Below are 24,106 nucleotides of genomic sequence, written 5' to 3'. Positions count from 1 at the left end.
TTGTATAATACATACAGTTATGAGAAACATTTAAACAAAACTATACTTTTTGGCAGCAGTTACGAGCAATGAAGTTCTCATGAAATTGCTTCGCTTCTTCATCGTCATTATTCTTAAATCAACATTTGCGAGGGCCTTTCACTACCCAAAAGAACAAAAATTGGCCACAATCCTTTGAAGCCTGTTGTGTATAGCAAATTGTAACTTGGTAGGCATATCTATCATGACTCGAATTATCCCAATAAATTAATAAATAAATAAGTCAGTAAAAAAAATGCCCCAAAAGACATAAGATGGTCATTTGGGTTTGAACTGACCATTTTAGGGTCAATTTGACCTTTTCCAGTGATCCTTCAAAGACTAACTAGCTCGTCATTATTATTTATTGTTGCTGTTAAAATACAATATAAGATAAAAGATACAATAAAACAAATCTAGTATAAAAATATATAAACATCTTGAGACATACATAATTGAATTGTAAAAATAATGAGGAAAAAAACAAATTCAGCCCTCTTGGAAACATGAATAAAATGTAAAAAAAAAATAAAGAATTTTTTACAGATGATTACCATCAGAGCAGCCTCTTAGAAATGTCCACCTAAAACTCAAATCTGCAGCTACAAGAACCCCTAGTTCACTAAATACAGTATGCACTGTATGAAGTATTCCTGGAATCATAATTTAAAAAGCACTACAGTATATTGTCGTCACCCCCCCTCCCCCCAGGTTATGTTGTGTTGTTGTATCTCGAATCCCCTGAGGACAGAGGCCTGGGTCGCAAAAGGCTGAGGTACTCAGGGGTTGTTCATCTGGCTCTAAAAGTGGGGTTTTTGCACTTTTAGAAATAGGTGACAGGTGTTTCGTGGCAAATAGTCTGGTGAGTGCTCAGAAGCCGTGATATTCATAGCAAGGGTCCTTGCACTGTGTGTAGAGTAGAATAGGAAACGTAAAAAAATTGCAACGCTATCGGTGGTTCACTCAACGGCTTGAGAATTGAAGGAGAAGTTGCTACTGCGGATAAATACTTGTTGAATCCTCGTGATGAAAAGACCAGTCGTGAGTCCTTCACAGTGGAGTAAAAGTATAAAAAGCAGGTCTTTGTGCTTTGTTTGATGAGCCTCAACCACCACTGAGATGTTGTCACCTTTCACACCGATGTAAATTTTCCTTCAGCGCTTGTTTGTCTATTGCCGCTAATATTGTCTCTTAAGGATCTCTGTACAAAGATTTTAAAGCTACGAAATTAGCTTTCGGGTCGCCAGGCTAATCTCTCTCAAAGCATGCAGTGCCAACAGAAAGTGTTCCAGAAATATTCTGAGTGATGGGTGACACAAAGGGGCCTGTAATTACAATGAAGCATTTTTCTTCGAACATAATCTCTGAAAAAATGCTATTTTTGTTATGTACATGTCTCAAATACATGCACACTGTAAACTTGAACAGTAACCTCCACACATAGCTGGTTAGGCACATGTCGTTGGTTGTAATGTGGAAATACAGGGACGGAGAGCGTGAGAGATATGTCATTTGAATATGTAAAAGCGCCGGAGGAATTCACTTGGCGACGAACCATTCTTTTTCTTTTCTCCTTTTTTTTTTTTTTTTTTTTAAAACCCTGTGAACCTGACCCAGCACTCACATAATAATCTTTTCATGTGTGCTGCGTCTGGATATGCCACACAGCAGTAGTATCACACAAGTGTATAGAATCATAATAACAATACAGTGGTATTTCACATTTGATATAGGCATTTTTTTTTTGTACACTGTACTCGATAGTCTCTATTTATCTAGAAATGTAGATTATACTATAAAATATACATCTCCTGTTAAAATATTTGCCAGGTTCCATTCAGATATTAAGAGAAACGAAAATCATGCTAATGGTTGAATTTCATTGGTCTTCATCACTACGTGTCATCACCACATGGCGGCCACATTCACACAAGCAGTATACAAAACGTCCATAGAAAATATTGAAATTAAAAATGTCTTCCTACTTATTTTTTTATTTTTTTGTGAATCAACACAATTATTAAAATCATGCTACACTGCTGCACTTTTCACAAATACTTGTGGTTACCATAGTCACCCAGCAGCTACCTTTTCAACATTTCACCAATCTTTGGAAGCAATTTCCCAGGCAGGCACTCTTGTTGCTAAATAAGAGACGTCATTCCTGCTTTTAAAAGTTAATCGATTTGCTGTTTTTATTGATTGATTTTTTTAAATAAATATATTTTTTTATTACGGGAAGAGAAAACACTCAAGAGTCAAGGGCATTAAGTGGCAGAAAACAAATTGTCATGGCTTTTTCTTGATGGCATCTTATTAAATCCAGACAACAGGATCCTGTTTTGACCACTTGATGGTGCTATAGTGATTATACACAGTGATTATGGAGCGCCCCCCCCCCCCCCCCCCCCCCCCTTTCAGTGGAGTCCTGAAGAGCCACTTCAGGCAAACTTATTTATTTATTTAATTCATTTTTATGACACTCTCTTACTGTTAAGGCTCTAAAATGCTCCATTGGGCAAGCGTGAGTGTGCACACTATGGACCAAATAGGAACCCGTTCATTCAAAAAACCTGAACGTTCAAAGAAGTATAAGGGCCACACATGGGGATGGGTGTTGCAGAATTATAGAACACGCTGCCCTTTTAAGAGTAGATTTGTAATATTGTGCGTCTCAGTTTAATGAGAGTAAAATGGTAATTTACAAGAATAAAGTCACATTACTGGAAAAACTTATCACATTACAGCTTTTTTTCTAAAAAATATGCCCATTCTTGTAACATTACTTTATTCTAATGACGTTTTGCTCAAAGAATTTGACTCATCATATCATATCATGACTTAATTCTCGCAAAATAGTATTACACATTTTACATAATTGTATTATTCCCCCCGCCCCCCCAGTGTGGTCCTAATGCTGTTTTTGAATGAATATGATCAACGCTAAAGCAAAAAAAATAAAAGTTGTTAGTTTGTGATCCGGTGCTAAGAAGATGCAGTTTGATAGTTAACTATAACGACAGCAAACCATCAGCCTTTCTGGGCATGCCTCATTATCCATACTGGCAGTGTCAGTGAAGATTATGGATACATTTTGCTGGGAATTGTAAACCAAACGAAATGTAATGTGTTTTCCCATCAAGGTTGGCAACAGGAATTGAAATATGGGATGTCTTGTCATCTCCTGTCATAGAGGTTTTGTGCCTGTTAAGCCCTTTATTTCCAGTGATGCACAAGTGGCGGGTGAACACGACCGGGCAAGCTACTAACTAGTGCGAGAGCCTCAGCAAATCCCCATTATAAAAAAGTGAAGTGTTTCTTGTTTGTTGTCAGGTAAGTAATAATAAATAAATAAGGAATAAATAAAAATTCAGAGACTTTCAAAAAAAGGCGATAATTCATATCTACTAGCTACTCTACTTTCTTTTTTCCAGGCCTCTGTATCATTAATATGTGCAATTTTCAAGACACACAAATGGCTGTTACTGCTTGAGAACTGAATTGAGAGTAATGAGAAGTGTATTAATGGAAATGCGCTAGTCTAGGGGAAAGCAGAGAAGTTGGTACCTGACCTACAGTTAATCTAGAGCTGCAAAGGACTAGGTTGCTGGTCAGAGTTTCAGAGTCGAGTCTGGGCTTCGGGAATATAGATTTCAATGCTGTCTGCGCTCTCCGTGGCCGAATTCTGCCTGAAGGAGGCAGTACGCTTGGTCTGCAGCAGCCTCCTCCTCGCTTCTGTCCTCTGACGTTCAACGAGGTCTAGGGACTTCTCCCTGATTGGTAGGGTGTGTGCCCCCACACGAGGCACCACCAAGCCCCCTGGCCCGCCTCCGCCACCTGCATCCCCGACGCTATCCGTCCGGAGGCTGCCACTCACCCCGCCCGCTGGCTTCTTTGGTAAGGGTGGAGGAATCTTCTTATCCTCCTATAGCCCGACAACGATTACATGCACATTGACGATGACAATGGGCGTGGATACATAGTTTTGTATGGTTGTGTAAGGGGGATTTAAGTGGAGAATTGGGGTAGTGCATGCGTTGGCAGTGGGTAAATGAACAATGGGGTAAGAACACGAATGGTCAATGACATAAAAAGTGAAAGAAAAAGAGGAAAGGAGAAACAACAGTTAGTTCTTTCATTATGAGGAGTAATTGAGCATCCTAACCATTCTAGGGAATGCAACAAAAGTAGAAGATTAAGCATGGAACTCAGTTCAGTTCTTATTGCCATTTTGCATTCTCGCAGCATGCGATGGTTTTGAGGACATCTGCAATACTCGTCTGCACATGGCCATCTTAGCTCTGGGAGAGTGCTGAAGGCAAACCCTGGTTGTTTGGCTCACCTTCTTTTCAGAGGGGAGCTTCCAGCCAGAGTCTTTGAGCCTCTGGAGATCCTGAAACTTGACCCGGATGTCTTCTATGTTGAGCTGGAGTAGGTCCCACAAGCCTGCTAGGTCCTGAGCAGTGGGCTGGGGGTAACAAGATGGGTCCTGGGGTGGGTGCGGAGACGAGGTAAGGCCCATGTTGCATGTTTAAATATACCACAAGGTGTAAATAAAAAGTAATCTGGGACAAATGTTTGTCAAACATTTTTCCATTACATAATATTTTACTGTTGAAACCAATTTCATGCATGTCACAAATCCCCAACAGGCATCAAGTATTAATTCTGGGCATGTGCAACAATTATTGGGGAGAAAAAAATAACTATTGACTGATGCGATTAATGGCATCACACAAGAGCTCAGTGTGCTACACAAGAACTCAGTTTAACAAGCATCAAATGATCAAGACTACCCTCAACAAGGGCTCGTAAGAGAAGAATAATGCGTGCGTTATGAAAATAAGAATACAGATTGTGTTCAACCTCTGTTGTAATGTTGCTGTCATGACTTCTCATGCAATCACACAAACTTACCACACTTTGTTGGCAGAGGCGGAAGAACTGCTGAACCTTCTGAGACATGAGCATCTGGGCACTGCCAACTGCGCTGCGAATCAGCTCTAGAACTGGAGAGGATGAAAAAAACAAAAAAACAAAGCAGAGTTTGAAGACAGAAATTGTTTATTGCAATGATCTCAAAGGTCGCTCTCCACAAACTCACTCTCCTCTGGGAGTTCATTCTCCTCCGCCTCTCTCTCCATGTTCTGGCACCAGCCCTCCATCCGTTCCACTTCGGTCTGCAGGAGGCGCAGGAAGAATTCTCCGTCCCTCATGCAGGGGGAGGCTCGACCCGAATCGGGCAGGCTGCGGGGACCCTCCAAGGAGGGTGTCCCGGCCCACACTCTCTCGGATGTGAGGGGGAGTGGTGAGTGGGAACGTGGAGGAAGGTGCTGATGTTGATGGGAGCGTGGGTCTCCTGGACAAGCCTCGGTGGTGTAGCCGCTCTGGATAAAGTCCTGGAATGATGAAAGCAATAAAGGGGCAATAAATCAATTGAATTCTCTTCAGATAGCAACCAATCACAAGCATATCTATCTTTTCTTTGGAAAAGGTACAGTATATAGGTTTTGTGACTTTTTTGTTTAGTGGTGTGCCATGAGATGTTTCTAATAAGAAAGGTCGGGAAGCACTAGCACCGTATAGTGCATGTAGTTGACTGCATAAATACCTCTCTGTAGGCCCACTGTCCTTGTGTATGCACAGTGCGGTGGCATTCCGTGTACTGGCCAGCTGACTCCGGTTCCGATGAGTGCCGTTGGAAGGAGCAACCAAACTGGAGACTCTTGTCCTGCGTCGGCACGGCAACGCTGAGCCCCGGGAAGCCCTCGGGGTCCAGGTCGGCCTGCACGCTCGCTGTCACGCTATTGGAGCGCTTGAAACGGGCCCGTCTGTGACACAGGGAAGTCACAGCAGGCCCGGAGCCATCCGTTACACTGTGCCATTGCACGCAAAAGCGTTTTTCCTATCCCACTCCGCATAATTTAAGCAGTGAGCATCATGCTGCCACTCTTGTCAATCTTACTCCTCACTAGTGATAAAATCCTGTTAAATCATCTGGCATATGACAAATGAGTGCATGTCAGTGGACATAGTCATGAGCATTTACACGTTCCTCCCCTCGTTCATGCTGCGTGACAGTTTGAGGTGTGACACAATTATACGCGAGGACACCAAGGCACGTGCACCGCTCGATCTCTAGCGTGGGACGCTGTTTATGTGTGAATCTGACCAAGGGCTTAGAGGCCACAGCACATGTGAAACCACAACAGTAGGAGTGCACGCTAATGATTAGAAAAAGCAGAAGGTGTTACAGACTTCAAGCTGTGACGTCTGATGAAATGTTAAATAGACTCTTTTGGCGAAATCAACCAAAGGTGTTTGCGCTGTTGGGGGCCCCGACAGAAATAAAGGCTTTTGTAAATTATGCATTAAAATGATGAAGCTACATATTTTCGGCCCAAATATAAATGAGTAAGTTGTAAGTTTGCACTTCTGTTAAATGTCACATACCTAGCATAAGCAAATCAGTAAGCTGGTGAATAATTTGACATTACCTTTTGTCATCTTCCACCTGTACTCCTATTGAATGGACCTCTGTCAGAGCTTTGCCCTCTGCGTCTGAATCTGACAGAGTCTCTGAGCTGTCCACCTGAAATAAAGGAGAGAGAGCACAAACCAATTCACTTTCAACTCCTCCTTCCTTTATGGAAAATGTTACTGCTTATCTCCTTTTATATTACGGTTATGTTTACATTCCAGTTTCTTTCCAATCAGTAGCTAACCTATATATACAGGACTTTTGATTGTATGGTCAGATCGCCTAGTAAACCACAGATATTTAGCAACACTGGCTAAAACGTTCTGTGTATTTAATGTCTGTGTACAGTAGATTTTCAGTCATCCAGGTCATGGTAATCAGCAAAGGTTGAATCAAGGCAACTCTGGATATTTTACATTTAAAATGAGTATGGGGGTGGGGCGTGGGGGATTAGGAAATTGTGAATTCATAAATACTGAATCAAGAACATGCAGGGGTTCACTGTTATAGGATCAACTGTACTTGACTTTCCCTGTATCCCTGTGTTCCCTGTGTTTCCCTGTGTTCTGTGGCGTGGACAAAAATTACACTTGAAATAATACGACTACGATATGGCATCCTTGGCAACTGGCTGGCATTATTGGTTGGTACAATGCAAATTTGATTTGATTTTTAGTTAAAAAGCTTCTACCGGAAATGGGTTTGCGGCAAATATGACTGATAACCTGAATTGTTAATTGGGTTTTGTGGCATTCGTGGTGACATTTATCCTGACCACATGAGATGCCTGTTTGTAATGTCGCGTATATTGACATGGTGTGATATTGACAGCAGTTGCAGGTAGATTAATTAAAAGGGACGACACCATAGAAGGCCCAGGTGTGATGGGATATCCCGAGTTATGCTAATGAGAAATGTGGCCTACAAAAAGGTCTGATATGAGTCATCCCAAAAAAAAATGTACGTGTGGTATGCATCATAAGTAAACTCCGATCTGGGGAATGACAAACACAGCTGCCAGGCCAGACACTGAGCTAATCACTCATCTCATTTCTTTCTTGGCAAAAAAAAGCAACAGAATCTTTCCCTAAATGTGGTCTGAGGTCATTGCATTTGGAAAGTACTGTTATGTATGTCATGTTTCCAGTCATTAAATGGAGCTAGTAAGATAATCCACTGATAAATGACACTTTAAAAAGAAAGTCTTCTTTCAAGCAAGATGGATGGACCACTTATTTCCATACTTATCATAATTCCTCAAGTAGTGCCCTCCACCCCCCGCCCACATAATGGCGTACGCCAATTAAACTGGGGATGTGTTGTCAACTTAAATAAAAAAAAATAAATGCACCCCCAAATGGACACCTACTTTTTTCACCTCAGGAAAAATATCGGGTGGTGCTACAGTTAGGATATCATTACCTTTACCATGACTGATAGCACGTTGCCGTTCGGTATTCGTTTTACTATACCATACGCCACCTGCACAGCATCTCATGGCAAAACAACGAAAACAAAGCATTTGTCCAAAGGTTTACAGTATAATAACTGTGACATCCATGCTAATTTTCATTAGCCCACCTATGACGTTTACATCATATGTTAATATTGAACGAGGATGACTTTCGTTTGACAGAATTACAGTTTCCTTGAACGTTTTGGTATTTAAATATAGAATGTTGAATTAATTGGAGAACTGCAAGCGAGAGTGAGGACAGGCGCTAAGGAATCAGAAAAAGTGTGTTTTAGTGTGTTTTAATAAGTTTACATGTCATTTAAACATTTGGTAGGGGTAAAACTATATAAAAAATAAAAATTTTTTTTATATGGTCTCCCAGATTGTCACCTATTGCAGGTCTCGAACATACTGTATCCCTTGCAATAAACGGTGTTCACTGCGATACACTAACAGGTAGAGCAGTTATTGCTCACCTGCACAGCGATGGACGGTCTCCACTTCCTCCCACTGCATCCGTCATCCTGCCCTCCAGCTTTACTCAAAACAATGCTGTTCTGCGGCAGGGAGACTGACTTCCCAAGGCTTCCCCCAACCCGATTGTCCCTCTCCCGGGCTGGCCTCGGTGGCCCCTCCAGCAAACTATCAGCTGAGCTGCTGTGTTTGGCCCGCACGCCGACTCCCGGACCACCTCCGTAGGGCACCATCTCCCGCGAGCCCCTGATCCCTCCATCCAGGCTCTCTGCTGAGTTACTGTACTGCCGCGAACGCCCCGGGCCTGTGGCGGTGTAGTAGCCGACTCTGGAAGAGCGTCCCGAAGGTCCGTCGGAGCAACCCAGGTCCACCGAGTTACTGTGAAGTTTGGGGCGCCCGTGGCTGCTCTTGTAGTAGGCGTCCTGGGTGGACTCTGTGCTGCTCTGGGCTCGCACTGACAGCGACGATTTGGACATGCGAGGTGGGAGTGGGGGAGGAGCACCTTTGCGATAAGGAAAGACTGAAGTGTCAGAAGAGTGGGAGAAAGGAAGACAGAGGCATAGTTGGGATGTTAAGAGAAAAAGGGGGTATCTCAAAAGGGAGCAGGGATGGATACTTACAAAAGGGACAGACTAGTATAGAGGGGAGGCAAACAAAGTAGTATTGATGATATGAATACAGTTAAAGGGAGAGAAAATAACAAAAACATTGAGAAATGCCTCATAGAAAGCCCTGGATTCTGAATAACTAAGCTTTCTTTGGCGTGATTTTCAATAGTATGCAGGACTTGACTCTTCCCTTAAGCTAGCTGAAGTCTACCTCTTTAGAAGATGAAGCAATTTCCTTGGAGATATTAAAATGAGGCCCTCTCTCCCCTCTTTCAGTTTTCTCTTACACCTTAAGAGCTTTGTTGAGCAGATGCACTCATATATTGTGAGCATGCGTGGTTGGAAGTGAAGATAGGATCGTGTTTATCAGGTGAGGGAGATGAATCGTGACACTATTCAGAGGCTTTAATTCATCCTGTCAGATTTGCTTGTTTTAGCTTGGGATATTTGGGCTTTGTAATCAAAAGTACATAAACAAATGCACAGAGAAGTAAATTCCTGATGCACTGGAATGAAACTCACCAGCTCCCGCCTTGATGCTTCCCTGGGGGCCAGACATAGAGAATACAGAGAGACAGTCGTCGTCCTGGGAACAGCCGGCCTGGATGGCACGGACGTAGCTATGGCTACGCGTGCGGAACACCCCCGGGAGATCCAGAGCCTCGACCGCTTGGGACTCCACCTCCCCAAACATGGTCTCACACACGGCCTCAAACTGTCGGTCCAGGGTGTCTCCCAACTAAAGCAGAGATCCGATTATGTCAACGCTTCAATAGACCGTGTCACCCAAATCACTAATACAGTGACTGTTACCTGAGAGCTGGTCAGCGAACGAGTGTAACTCCGCGAGCGGGTCTGGGACTTGGGTGTTGTCCGGCTGTTAGGATAGGAGTCAGTACACTGCTTGCACGAATACCTGAAGTTAAACACAACCAATTAGTGGGTCATTCCAGAATTGGAGGATATTTTCTGTCCCTTACACGTGAAATGATAAAAAAATAAAATAAATCCATTGACAAAATAGAGAAACATGCACTTGTTGTATAAATTATAGTTGTTCTGAGTCAAAATGTAAATGTAGCTGTAGTAAAAGTGATTCCTAGCTCTTGAGCATCCCCAAAATAGCGTCCCCCCCCCCTCTTGATGACCAACTAACGTATCTAATCTAACAGATAAAATAAGTTATATATCAGCTTTTTAGGGGCGTATAATTTTGTTTCCATGGCTTCCTTGTAATTGTTAAAACATTCTGTTTTATGACAGACATTTTAAAATAATAGTAATTTTGCTCTGTAGTTGTCTCTCAACATACACACAACCATGTTACTGAAACCTTTTTAACCGTCTCGACGAATAGGAAAATAGTAAGCTACCTGACTCTGCAGAAATGACACAATTAAGCTAATTGCTAAGTCCTCTATTCATATGTTTTCGTTGTTTTAAGATGTAATGAAGTGTCACTCAATCTGTGACTTATTATTAGGAAAAAAGTGTTTTCTTTTTTAATTATATAGCTAAGTTTGTTTGTGGCTCGTTAGCATAGCGGCTAACACAGCTAGCGTGTACTCTTGAGCAAAAACCCATAACATTTGCATTGATTTTCATCCCTGTTACTGTAATTAGAGTAATAATAAAATGAAATTAATATTCAAATGAAATTAAACTAATTATAAAGGATTTACTCAACAATATTTTCAAAAAATATGTTTTTCAGGTGCCTCACTATCTGTAATAGGGTTTTTGCCAAACACAGAATAGAACATACGATATCTCAAAGTGTACCGTTGATTGTTATGCTGGACAAATGAAATTTTATGACCGTTTATTACCTGTTTTTCTTGAAAACATAACAACAAATTGTCTTCCAATTCTGGAATGATCCTACGCTAATACTGATTTTGAAACGGCTTCTTCTGAGTTTATGTAATGTAATCTTTGTTTTTGTTATTGACTCTTCCTGACAGAATCATCTCGTCATCACTATGAGTCGAAATACGACAAGGGCGCGTTAAATCCCACAGGAAAATGCCAGAACTGAGTTCAGCAGCAACAGAAAAACAAAACCATACAGTCAGTATTATGCTAAACAGTGCGTATGCTGCGTTTTGACCTTTGATCCATGCTGATTGAACGTCTGAAGGCATCCCTCTGAGCGATCAGGCTGGACTTGGGTGAAGCTTTGGGGCTGCTGTCCGAATCGGCGCTGTCATCATCACCCATGGCCTTGATGTAACTGCCGCTGCGCATGCGACGGCAGGGAATCTCACCTCCGCTATCTGTGGCACCGCCGCCCCCGTACCCGCCCCCCCAGTCTTCCGACGGAACCTGAGACACAATCACATTTATGTGAATATCAACAATGAAACTAGCAAGGCTCTGACAATGCGACAGTCGTGCGTAAGAGTACAAGCTTGTTGACGTGTCAAGGCAGGGTAAACAGTCTATTTATGGGTTGAGTCACAGGTCTGATGCAGAGTAAGAGTGTATTTATGGGTTGATTCGTTATTGACAATATTGCTTCTCTGTTGTGAGAAAGTTTTCCCTGTCAAACAGGAACACGCAGAGTGGACATGCGGTTCAAACAAACACATTGTCACAAGTATGACCGCACAAGTACATGCACGCGCCAGCAGGATTTCCTGAGAGTTTAATAGGAAATGTAGAAAAAGTTAATCACCATTACTTGTTCGAAACACAACAGAGTTTTGATTAGCTGTTATTTCTACTACCTTGTTTCCAGCTCAAAAATGTCACTCTTTATATATTAGTTTTGACGTGTATAGCAGTTCACTACTGTATAAGTGATGCTTAGCTAAAGGGGAAAATGGTAATGACGAAATTAGCCATTGTTATTGTTGGGTTTTACTATCATTACTTGAGTCACTGACAGTGTTTGACTCGCTTGACCTCCGTGCAGGCAGCGTGGATTCAGTTGACGGTGTGAATGGTTGTCTGTCTCTATATGTGGATGATTGATGGATATCATTACTTTTGTACAATTTCAAATACACAAGCCCAGCAATAACTATGCTGGAATGCTTCTTAAAACATGATCTGGCTAGTATTTATTTTAGTATTATAAGTTTTCAAATTTGGTTAAAATTTGAGTCCCGGAATGGATAAATTGTATTCATATTATTGCTTAAGGATTAATGCATTCACATTCAGGACAAATTGAAGGTAACACAGCTTGTATTCTGGTTCTGACTGTCCATTTTATTAACCCATAATTTGGCCCGCACGCCGACCCGTGAAAACAGGTTGCACATGCACACGAGACAGTTGATGCTACAAAGAGAGACGGCGACACAGCGACTTACAGAAAGAGAGAAACTCTGACAGCTGGTGAAACACTTGACGTGCGAGAAAGGGTGGGGGGGGGTTGAGCATCAGTCGCAAGCTGACAGCAACAAAGAGAGGCAGGTAGCCAAGCAGAGCGGACAACGGACACAAATGTAGAGAGACAGACAGGAGGGGTGGCACATGCCTGGGTGGACGCACGAGGTGATGAAAGAAGAGAAAGTGAGTGCTGTAGAGAAGAAAGGATTAAAAAAAAAACAGGTGGAGAAGACAGATGGGCAAAGCAATAAGAATCGGATGAGATGAGAAAACAAACGCACACGATCAAAAACGAGGACTATAACAAGGCAAAGACAATGGATAATAAGAAATGAAATAAATCATTACATTAACGTATGCACAACATACACTCAGGGCCACAATATTAGATACAGCTGCGCTGCATACCGATACACAACACACATAGTCTAGCCCAGAGGCATCCACCTGAGTGCCTATTTTTAAGGTCATCACTTAAAATGTTTGGGGCATAATTTGTCAACCCTCTCCGGTCGTTCACTATCGCTTCTATTCTCTCATCACGCTCTGTCCTTCTTATTTCGCTGTATACCCATGGCAACCAGCACTTTCTTCCCTCAGCGTTGATTCCTGTCTCTGCACCCATATGTTGCCCTCCATCATTGTTCCTGACACTTGATATCTGTTTTGTGTCACTCTTTCTCTATAGTGTCATTTTTGTCATTCCAAGATAAAATGAGAGGGGATTAGACAAATGTTAAGGCCAGGAGTGGTGGGTCATTTTGGGATGGTCATTTGACTGAATTCTTTCAGTTAACTTTTGGAAAATTAACAATATAAATGTATTGAGTAATGGCAAATCATTTTAATGGGATGAGAGAATCTCACTGAATGTTTTGCTTTTTCGATAAGACGTAAATTAAGCCAATGGAACCTGTTTTTGAGGAGAATAAATAAATTGGATGTGGGAAATAGTTGTCGCCTCCAGAGAACATTGCATGACTGACAAGAGGTGAAGTTTGTGGAAGGCATTTTCATTTTTGAGTAATTTAGCAAAACATAACAAGCCAAAAGCCTGGCAGCCAAAATCAGCTCTAAAGTGAGCTATCTCTTCCACCGTCAAAAGAGCATTTTCTTTTTTGCTTTCTCCTGAATTAGCCAACTCCCCCAGTTATCGTGTAAACTATGTCTGAATTTCCACCAATCAACTTACTTGTTAAAATGTAAATTAGAGAAGAAGACTAAAAGGACCATTCAAGCCATTTACCATTTATTTAGTTTTCTCAATCACTCTGCCTTCTTCAAATGACAATTAGGGTTTGTTTACAAGTGGTGGCGTCGGAGAAAGCTCAGTATTTTGCCAACCGGAAGTACGTCTCATGTCATGGGTGAGACTGAATCCACAGCGCCGTCCACAAAATGGACAGAATTCATTCTGAGGTTGACAATGTTTTTGACATCTTAGGGTTGGTGATACAGAATGGAAAGTACTTGAATTCCACTTTCACGAACACAGTTAAGATGAACTGTCAAACTGGGGTTAAGATTAACAAATACTACAAGGAAATTGGTGCAGATAGAGCATGTGGTTGATAAAACACGCCGTTCTGTGTGGAATTTGCATATTCTCCCCATGCTTGTGTTGGTTTTCCCTGAGTACTCTGGCCTCCAATCACATTCCAAAAATATGCATGCTAGTTTCAGTGAAGACTCCAAACTACCCGTAGCTGTGAATGTGAGTGTAAATGTTTGTCTAAACTTGAAGAGCATAACTGGTAGAAAATGGACAGATGGGTGAGAATTGTTGCAAAAAAGTCTTTTTTCCATCTTACTATCAAACATGTAACTTATATAAAACTCTATTGTTGTGATTAACAAGGCTGCAAATTGGAGCTGAATGCTTTGCTGGCGTCTTGCTTCGTGTAGACCAGCAACTCCTGCAGGCAGATGCTTGAGGCCATGCATCAAGGTGTCAGACTTCACAGGCTTGTCGAAACGTTAACTCTCGCTTTGTATCAGCAGCCTTCAGCTGTGGCTAAAAGGATGAAAGTTGACAAAAAAAACAGGGAATACTGTGGCTACCTGCTGTTCTGCAGGAACACAGCTGGAGATTTGTGAGTATGTGTGTGTCTGTCTGTGTGTGTGTGTGTGTGTGTGTGCGCGCGTGCGTACGTGTGTGTCTGCCTACATGTCAATAAAAAAAAAAATTTGTGCTCAAAATGAGAATTTTATTTGTACATGCAAGTCTCTTAAAGACCTCATACAGTATGACCACATTGAGCATTTTAATAAGATCATGAATTGCACAGGCACGCTATTATAAGGCAGAAACAAATGTGAATATTTATGATTACAAAGCGATTTAAATGATCAAAATGTTGACGAAAAGTGAGCCACAGTCATTTCTTCATTTAATAATCTTAAAAGTGTAGATACTAAAACTCACTGCTCCTTACCTATAATAAGGCCTTGTTGCACAACCATTTTCTGCCAGTTATCCCGTTCAAGATCATGGTTTGAACTTTTGGACTCACCAGTCAATCTCAGGGCACATATCGACAAACACCCCTTGACACTCACATTCACACCTATGCGCACTTTAGTGTTAATTAACTGAACATGCTTTTTTATTTTTTTTTTTTTTTGCATGTTGGAGTTAGTTGGTCTACATGGGGGAGAAAGGTCAGAGCCAAGATTTGATCCCAGAAGCTGTGATTTGGAAGACGATGTGGCTCATGACATCACTAACCATACCGCAGACCCAGCAGGAAATGGTCTACAAACAGTAAATGAGGCACAAGCACTCAGGAGAGCAAAAGGCAGTTGACTTCCCACACACAGCAGGTGTTTAGGTTTCATGCATCTGAAAAAGTGTGCAACCTATAGGTCCTGCTGCGTTGCGCACAATGGGTCGAGTGTGTCGCTACGACCATGCTGAGACTTGACAGTATCTCATTATTGTCACTTCCTTCCTGTCCTTTCTTCTTTATCTGCCTTTGTCAGAGATAAACATGACTTTGAAATTCACGCAGGTTTTGTGAAGTGGATCAACATTTATGTCTACTGCCTTCATAATGTATGTTTTAATCTGTGCCGCTGTTTACGCTAATAGCAAATTGCCTTTGAAATCCAACACAATCCTTCAACATACTCGTGATTGAGAGCACACGTTAGCATACATTTCAAGTCTACACTTGATGGGTTTTACCTGAGCATATTGCTGAGACAAAATAAATAACACCGTTCTGACATAATGAATCATTGCACAAGTATTACTGTGTAATTTTTTAGTCTTGCTCAATGTTCGGGTTCTTAAATGTAGGCGTGCACTCACCTGCAGATAGTGTAGGGTCCTCTCCTTCAGTTTGTTTTCAATGGGCACCAGTGCTTTGTCATAGCCTCCTCCTCCCCCCCTTGATGGGTACACCTCCCTGGCTTGACTGACGGTCATGGCGGACCACGTGCTTCTCTTCAGGGAGTGACCGGAGTGACCTGTGTGACCGTGGTTTCCGCCTCCCTCGCTTCCAGCCAGCGCAATGGTGGTACAGGCCATACACTCAGCAGGCCCAGACCCACTGCCTCGTTCCTTGGGCCTCTTCATGGTAAGCTCTTGGATGGCCGCATCTAGGCTCTCGTGCCCGCTGGGGTATCCTCTCCTGCCGCCACTCACCATGAAGCTGCTGTCGCTGTCCAGGTTGTCATCGGAACTCCACCAGCCGGCCGTCCTGCTGCGGTGTCGTCTGCCCGACTCGTGCCGAGAGTCCCCGCTCTTACTGCGCTCTCGAGACTTGTTCCTCCGAGCAGAGCGAGACTGGTGTCCCGAGTAGTGCCCCCCGCCGTCCTCCCCTCCACTCCTGTGACCCGCTCCTCTCTCGCCTCGGTAGTCCCCGCCTCCTCTTGTGCCATTATACTCGCGTTTGGAAGGGGCCTCCAAGGAATGGGACTTAGCAAAGAGGCGTTGCACGGAGTTGACCAGGTGGCGGATACGTGAGGGGCTCTCGCTGCGCTGCTCAGCACCCCCGCTAGTGGTACGCTGATACTGAAGCGTGTGGAAGCCATCAGGGTGGAAGGGCACTTGCTTCTCAAACTGATCCATCAGGTTTGGAGGGATGCGGTGCATCTTGCCTCCATGACCCGATGTCAAGCATTCCTCGCACGAGTCAAACGACTGCAGAGGCGGATGTTGGCTGGGGTGCGAGCGGGGGAAGGTGCCCCCACCTGAGTGGCTGTGAGAATGGGAATGGGAGTGAGAGTGGTGTCTCTCCAGCGCCAACGCCTCAGTCGGACCTCCCGGTGGGTAGTAGTGGCCGTCGTTATGACCGTGGTAGTAGTCTCTGCCTGGGCCATCGCCGTCCTCAGGCGGGCAATGACAGGGGCCTCCTCCGCCACCACCAGAAGAATGCTGTGACAAACTACGGCTGACATGGTATCCTTTCATATGCACCGGGGCGTGGTGGGCCGTCCGGGCAGAAAGGGGGCGCTGTGGGCGTGACAGGGCTGCACAAGTCTCACCTGCAGGCACAAAAGGAAAAACTGGTCACGTATGAAACAGAGCAAAAACACATTTTTCAACAACTTGCAATCAGTAAATATTTAACCCTTTCGTTGAAAACTGTGCTACATAAATAGCAAATGCTTGTGACAATGAAAATACACATGATCCAAAGTGTGTTCATTGTTTTCACCTTGAGTAACTAGCATGTCTGAAAAATGACCTTGCATTTTCCCATTAGTGACACAAATAAATCACAACAAAAAGGTCATAGACTGACAAGTGATGTGCAGATTGCTTTATGTCATCTGTGAAATAGCTTAATGAATTGAAAGTGGAAACAATGCTTTTCTGATTAACATATTTAGTGAAATACTCTTCATTTCTTTTTTTTTTTGTTGCACCAAAACAAAAACCTCCAGACAAGCAGTGCAATGGTGAGCATCCATCCAAACAGACTCTGCAAAGCTTCCTCTCATTCATCTCAATGGCCGCCGGGCTGATAAATCAAAAGTATTTGTCTTTCTCTTTACTTTCTTCCTCGGCACCTCCCCTTTCCTTACATCTGTTACCTCTGTTCTTTATTGTTATATTCATCAGGCCCACACTCCTCTGTTGTCTGCCTCATTCCTCCATCCATGCCCGCAGGGGGTCTCGGCGCATTTACACGTACATGATTGACAGCGGAGGCAAACAGCGCATTTACTGCATCCTGCAGAGGCGATGGAAGTGGATCTGTTTTTTTTTTCCTTTCCCCAATCTCAATCAATTATGGCATCATTTCATTGTTTATATCCTTCCAATTAACTGGGATATCATGGTGTACAACATGGAGGAAAAACAAAACAAAAATGCAGAAAGTGAAATCATTAAAATTGAAGAAACTGCAGCTACAATGTGACTCAACTTTCTTTTTCCACATCAGTGGACGCTGTAAGCAAACGTAAACAGAAAAGGAAATAATTATTTCATTTGGGAAAATGTCTCACTTGGAAGTCAACCGGCATCACAGAATGGATTGTGTTCATGTTTGGAGGTTCTATTGTAGTTTCACCAAATTCTCAACAACTGATGATTAAATTCCAAATGGGATTAAATACACTTTATTGACTGTAGTTGATATAATTACCTCTCTATTTACCACTATCGTCTCTAACAAGTGCACACATGCATCTCTCGTCACTTTGAAATGTAATTAGAGTTAAATTGGCTCAGCAGCGTGGGACTCTCTGAGCGTGTGTGTACTCATGTTCGTGCACATGTATGAGATACAGTAATCATGCAGTATCAAGTGTGGCCTGGTGGTTTTGATTGCCTAAATGAGAGATGTCACCAAGAAGGTTAACTCCATCCAAGTGGTACACAGACAAGGACTACAAAAAAAATGAAGAAAAAGACTGACTTGTTACAGTTTAGTTTACCAAAATGCTCTTTGAACTCTAATTGGCACACTGCCTTATTCGTGGGTGTTCCTCTATGAATAGATGACAAAGTGTGCAGTGCTGTTCTGCCAAAAGGAATAAATTAAACCATGTTGTGTTTATCATGAGGTTTGCAGCTTTGTGTCTGGCTGCTGGCTATAGGAGCTGCCAGTCATTTTGACACATGCACATACAACCATAAAAACAAAGCTGGTAAAGAAAGTGTAGCAATTCCTGTTATTTCAGCCTGTCTTTTGCACCACATGGCACCTGTTCCTCTGCCTTTCCTCCTGACCTACTTGTATTCATCCCGTCCCTTGCCATGGTCCTCTCCTTAATATGCCCATCTGGTTCTCTGCCATTTAGCAAATGCTTGTTTTCATTCTTCACACCTTGATCTGCCATCCGCCTCTCTCAATATTCACAAATCACGCCCAGCCTTCCTTACAATCTTTCATTTGCTATCCACTAACTCAAAACTGAAGGCTACATTACTACTTCCATCATTTATTTACATCTCAAACAGATGCCAGTGTTTGGCTGCTGAAAGCTTGGTCCAGCATGTACACCGCCTCTCGCTCTGAGTCGGCTTGAATGGGTTCAAGCTCACCCGTCACCCTAATGAGGATAAGCGCGATAGAAAAAGGAGGGATAGATTCCACGGAAGACTGCAAGACAGGCTTTTTTGTTTGACTTGTCGGTCGCTCTCTATTGCGTATTAATGCCACCTTCAGGACTGGAGTGGCACTGCATAACCTAAGATTGACCAAGTTTAACGCCAAGATCCCCCCCAACTTAACAGCAGTACACATTTGCAAATGTCCCACTTGTATTCTGAGCGATTTTATACCACAGTTTCTCTTGCATACAGTAAAACAGTTGAACCTACAATGTTGATCCCCAAAAGTGGTTAAATTTGGAGTTCAACCATATTTGTCTGTAAGGGGAGGGGGTGGGGCTTCAAAAGTCGTGCAAAAATTACAGTTATAAGTTATCATGACTAATGCTAGCAAATCTCATGAGACTTAAGTTTTTAGAGTCTCTAAAACCGGTGTGGGGAAACCATTGTACTCAAGGGGTTGACTTCTAAAATGGACAAATGGGCCAGTGGTACTTTAAATTTACCTTCATGAAATTATTTTTGCCCCTGATCTAGATGCTTAACTACAAGGGTGTTTTGTGTACATCTATGGCGTTTTGCATGTTGGTGATGCCACCACAAAAGAGTATCAGAGATGGCAGGAAAAGTGTAATGTGACTATGAAATCCGGCAAATGTCTTTTTTATTTTTATTTTTTTTATTTCACAACCAGGATGCCTTTCTAGACATCTAGATGCTTTTTATATGCTTGCAGCATACCCCGTATCTTGCCCAGTGTTGTCATGTATTGACTCTAGCCCAAGCGCTCGAAGGAAGGAGAAAGCCTTTGAAGGATGCATATCCATCCGTGATGCAGCTTTATTGGTCCTCGCCTTCTCTTTGGAGGAACAACTATTTAGTAGGGAGTCAACAACACGCTGTCATGCTGCTGGTGTTTAACACTGCTTAGCATCAACCTGACTGTTGCAGAGGCTTTACTCTGCAGCTCTTTTCATGAAATATTCATGTGATCATGCCAGCTGCTCTGACCCACTTTGCTAACAGCTGAGTCGGCCCGCTCTCTGCTATCTTCATGAGAGCGAGGGTCAAGGGGTGCTTGAACATCACTGATGTACTATAACTTCAACACCTTGACTAGCCTATTTATTTCATCCCCCTCTAGTGGAATGGCCACTCTGAAGGTGTCAGGCTCAAACCTTGAGGCACGCAGAGGACCCGTCGAAGTATCCTTGGAAAAGCTACTGAAGGCCTAATTACAGTTAGTCAGGGACTGGGGGGGGGGGGGGGGGGGGGGATTGTTGAATGTTCTCAGCATGGTTGTGGGGGTTGGAGCCGATTCAAGCTGACTTTTCGGAAGAGGCAGACTGCAACCTGGACTGCTCGGCAGTAAAATCTCAGTGCGATTGTGGAGAAATGAAATGGGAACCTTGAGACTTTTTCCCTTATTGCTTTAGATATTTGATGTTTTCTTGGCGGCAGCTGGGGTCAAAGTACGTTTTACTACACACTTGTGCTGCAGGGACTTCAAATAGTTTTGTAGTTGTTAACATCATATTCTGTTGTTTGAATTAAACAGTTCCGCATGGCATTTAGGCTTTCTTGGTGTCGAAGTTGTCATGTAGGTTGAAAATGTAAAGTAGTATCCACATTTTTGTTCAACGCTTATTGTCTCGTGTTTTGGTGCAAGTGTAGACAATAGCAAATAATCACAAGCCAGCCGCTGCCTTGGCTTTCATTGTAATGGCTCATGCTCCATGGAAGAGAGCATTGTGTCCCTGAATACTGGCTTTGTTGGACCGCAGATACAATGAACCGTGAGCTCCATGCTGATGCGTCGATCCATTTGAGAGTGTGTGCGCACAAGCAGCTTAAAGAATCGTAGCCAAATGGATTTTCGTTTCCCTGGTAGGGGAGAGTACAGTAGACTGAAGATACCAGCTCCGCACGGCCATCAAGGCAAGTGTGGGTGAAAAAAAAAAATAATAGAAAGGAATTAACATAGAATTGTCTCAGCTGTGTCTTGGCATTATTCTCTGGCAGGCAGCGAAATCCACATTCTGGGAAAGGTGACTAATGAATTAATGCAATGTCATTTCCCCCTCGTATGAACACACATTCATGGCACACACACATTTCTTTTCTGGCAGCAAGATCCAGGAAGACTTGAAGATAATAGGAAACATTTTGGAAGTGAGGAGAAACTTGTCATCTCTGTCCATACGGAGGGAAAGGTCGATGAGAGTAAAGCGGAGCGACAGGAATGGAAGTCATGTCTTCGGGTTTAAAAAAATGCAAAGCACCTGCGAGGCGGGTAAATGGTTTTATATCTATTTTAGATGAAGACTTTGTAGCTGGGGACTTTCAAAGGAGAAAGCCGGTATGAAATGATGGCACTGCAGATGTTTACAGTCATGCATCACGTGTACGTTCATTGTGCTTTGCTACCATTCTATGCCATGTCCTGGGTATGAACAAATATTTCTCAAGGGCTGACAAGTGAATTCTACTCCTAAATACCTTTTTATGGGGAGGAAAAGATTGAGAGGTATAGATCATGTCAAAGAAATATGCAAAGCTCATTTTAAGCCAAAATATGCTAATGATGTGAATCACCATTTTTTCCCCCCCAAAAATTTCGATATACTGTATGTACCAAATGTATCTACCATACTTTACAAAATGCACAGAACACTTTTCAAAGTAAATCAACATCTGCAAAAATGTAAATGATTCCAGCTAGCCAGCAGAGTAAAGAGTATGATGATGGGGCATCTACACAGCTATGAAGCACATTGACATTTTCTATTGATATTGTGACAGTTAAAAATGACCTCAACGATAATGGTATTAGGCTAACAACATGCCTAACACATTTGTTACATTGTGGCGTGGAAATTACCTCCATGTTTTGTGGTAACTCTTTAGTGATTTTGTGTGTGTGTGTGAGAGAAAGAGAGAGAGAGAGAGAGATGATGATGATGGTGGCCACAGCACAAGGGAAATTTGCTGCCCTCATAAGGGCAAAATGGAAGAGAGCCTTGGGGGCAATTCCTTCTGTCTTACTCTCCTCCTAGTCTTGCCCTGCTTTTCTATTCACCCTAATTTTCCACTTCCAATTTGACACATTTTCCATCATCATTTCTAGAACACGTTGCGGCAAGTGTCATTTTTTTCTTGACATTGAGAAACTCGAAGGAACTGACAAATAGGACTCCCTCGATTTCGATTGCGGTCCTTGAATATTGAGTGTCTTGATTTATTTTTTTTTTTTCAAGGTTGGAGCCATCACTCGGCCAGTTTTTTAATTTGTCTTGCAATACAAGCAAAAATTTAAGATACGAGTGCCACTGCTAGATGGCGGCGGCAACCTTCACAACATCTAGCCACCATCAATTCACTATGGTTTCCTTGCAGTGGAAGGACAATATCAGTTAGTGGTGCCTTCCTGTGTGGAATGGATTTTTCTCCTCATGCTTGTGTGGCTTTCCTCCCTGGGTGCGACTTTCTCCCACATTTCAAAAACGCGTTTGGTTCATCGTCAGACTGAAGAAAATGGTCTTGCACTAAACTTGGCCGAATGCACAATTGCCAAATAGTGTCATCCATTCGCAGTTTTAAAATATGTAACATCAGACCGATTGATGAAATCCCAGCCTTCTTAGCTTTGTCTGCTCATTTGATATCAGCTAAAAGATAGGCAGAATTAAGTTTTAAGATATCTGTATTCATATCAATCCAGTCCACATTTTTCTGCACGTCGCAATACTGTACAGTATTCTTCTTCCAGATCAGAAATAAATCAGACTTTGAGATAAATCCGTGAGCGGTGTTTCGATTTCTCATGAATGTCCAGTCACAATGAGAGAAGAATGGCCATCATTATACGCATGAAATGAATCTTATATCAAAATGTGTGCCGTTTCGTGATCATCAAACTATTTGCAGTACAAAAACAGCCCGAGAAGAGCTTCTGACTGTGACTTAATGAGAGAGAAAATTCCAGAAGCACTTAGGCGGTGCTGCTTGCCAGTAATTGGCTTAAATTCTTACTCGCTCCCGCAATAACACAAGGGGACATTGCTGAGGACATTAGATGGCCGTATAACAGGAGATGAAAGGTAATAGGAGAATAGCACAACAGGCTCATTTTGAGCTTCAGCTCATTAGACGTCGAGCCCAGCCGGGCCTTCTGCAGGAGATTGCTCGCCTCTCTGCACGCATGCATGTAAACACGGCTTATTTGGATATTAGTCACAGCCTTTCATATCTCACTTTGTCTTAATCGTTTCTCCCCTTTTTTGATGTGCTCCTCCTCACTTTGTTCATTTCCCATCGAGAACTCATCCTACTTCTTCTTTAATTCGACTTCTCCTGCTGTCTCGTTCGCTGCTATTTCGGTCATTCAAACTAAGCATTTAAGCTTTTACAAAGGCAGATTAGAGATCTACAGTACAGTGTTTCCTCACTATATATCGCATTCCACCTATTGCGGATTCAGTGCATTTCAGATTATTATTATTTTTTTTATATTCATCTTGTGCATAATTCACCATATCATGGGATTCTGAGTGTATAGTCATATTTTTTTGTGTTAAGATAAATGCTTCCTAGCCTGTAACAAAATTGTAAAAAAAAGAAAAAAAAAAAGAAATTTCATTAAAACACATTACACTGAATAAAATGTACATAGTGGACAGTACTGTCGGGCATTACGGTATGTTTAAGAGTTTAAAAGGTTTTTAAAAGTATGGAAAGTGTTTATAAAATTATGGTAGAGGTTAATAGGAGTGTGGGGAAGATTAATAAGACTGTGGGGAGGTTCATAGAGCTTTAAAATGTGTATAAATAATAAAAAAAAAATAAAAATAATTGGTTGCTACTTCAAATTTCACCTATTGCGGGGGTGGTACAGAATCTAAACCCTGCGATAAATGAGGAATTGCTGCATATCCTTAAATATGCATGCAATGTATACCTACAAATAGATTGCATGTATTTTATTTTATGTAGATTGCAAATGAACTCTTCAACTTTCTTTCACTTTTTGGTCTCAATCCACCATTCCCCCTCTTTGCCTCTTCCAAAAAGCCTACTCCTTCTCCCTGGTCTAGGTTGTGTTGTGCTGTATTACAAGCTCTCCTGACACATAATCAAAGGCAGATGAAGGTAGACGCAGCTCAGAGAAGGCTCATGTCACACTTTGCTTGCAGGCTGAGCAGCTCAAAGAGCCGTTTCAC

The 24,106-nt window shown here is 42.4% G+C and overlaps 1 protein-coding gene across 1 annotated transcript in view; it reads right to left on the bottom strand.

Moving 5' to 3' along the window:
* Positions 1–2,435: 2,435 nt before the first annotated feature.
* The window catches only part of dlgap3 (discs, large (Drosophila) homolog-associated protein 3), an 84,201-nt gene continuing 62,530 nt past the window's right edge, over positions 2,436–24,106 (bottom strand). The window contains exons 3-13 of the mRNA XM_061759809.1: positions 15,690–16,867; positions 11,148–11,362; positions 9,851–9,953; positions 9,560–9,776; positions 8,432–8,949; positions 6,516–6,610; positions 5,630–5,849; positions 5,123–5,417; positions 4,936–5,027; positions 4,361–4,507; positions 2,436–3,943 (exon numbers count right to left, since the gene is read on the bottom strand). Coding sequence (XP_061615793.1) covers positions 3,638–3,943; positions 4,361–4,507; positions 4,936–5,027; positions 5,123–5,417; positions 5,630–5,849; positions 6,516–6,610; positions 8,432–8,949; positions 9,560–9,776; positions 9,851–9,953; positions 11,148–11,362; positions 15,690–16,793 — 3,312 coding nt within the window. The 5' untranslated portion in view covers positions 16,794–16,867 and the 3' untranslated portion in view covers positions 2,436–3,637. The remainder of the gene's footprint in view (positions 3,944–4,360; positions 4,508–4,935; positions 5,028–5,122; positions 5,418–5,629; positions 5,850–6,515; positions 6,611–8,431; positions 8,950–9,559; positions 9,777–9,850; positions 9,954–11,147; positions 11,363–15,689; positions 16,868–24,106) is intronic.

Source organism: Phyllopteryx taeniolatus, chromosome 21 (assembly GCF_024500385.1).
Source record: "Phyllopteryx taeniolatus isolate TA_2022b chromosome 21, UOR_Ptae_1.2, whole genome shotgun sequence".
Classification (NCBI taxonomy): Eukaryota; Metazoa; Chordata; class Actinopteri; order Syngnathiformes; family Syngnathidae; genus Phyllopteryx; species Phyllopteryx taeniolatus.
This window is presented reverse-complemented; position numbering and strand designations above follow the sequence as displayed.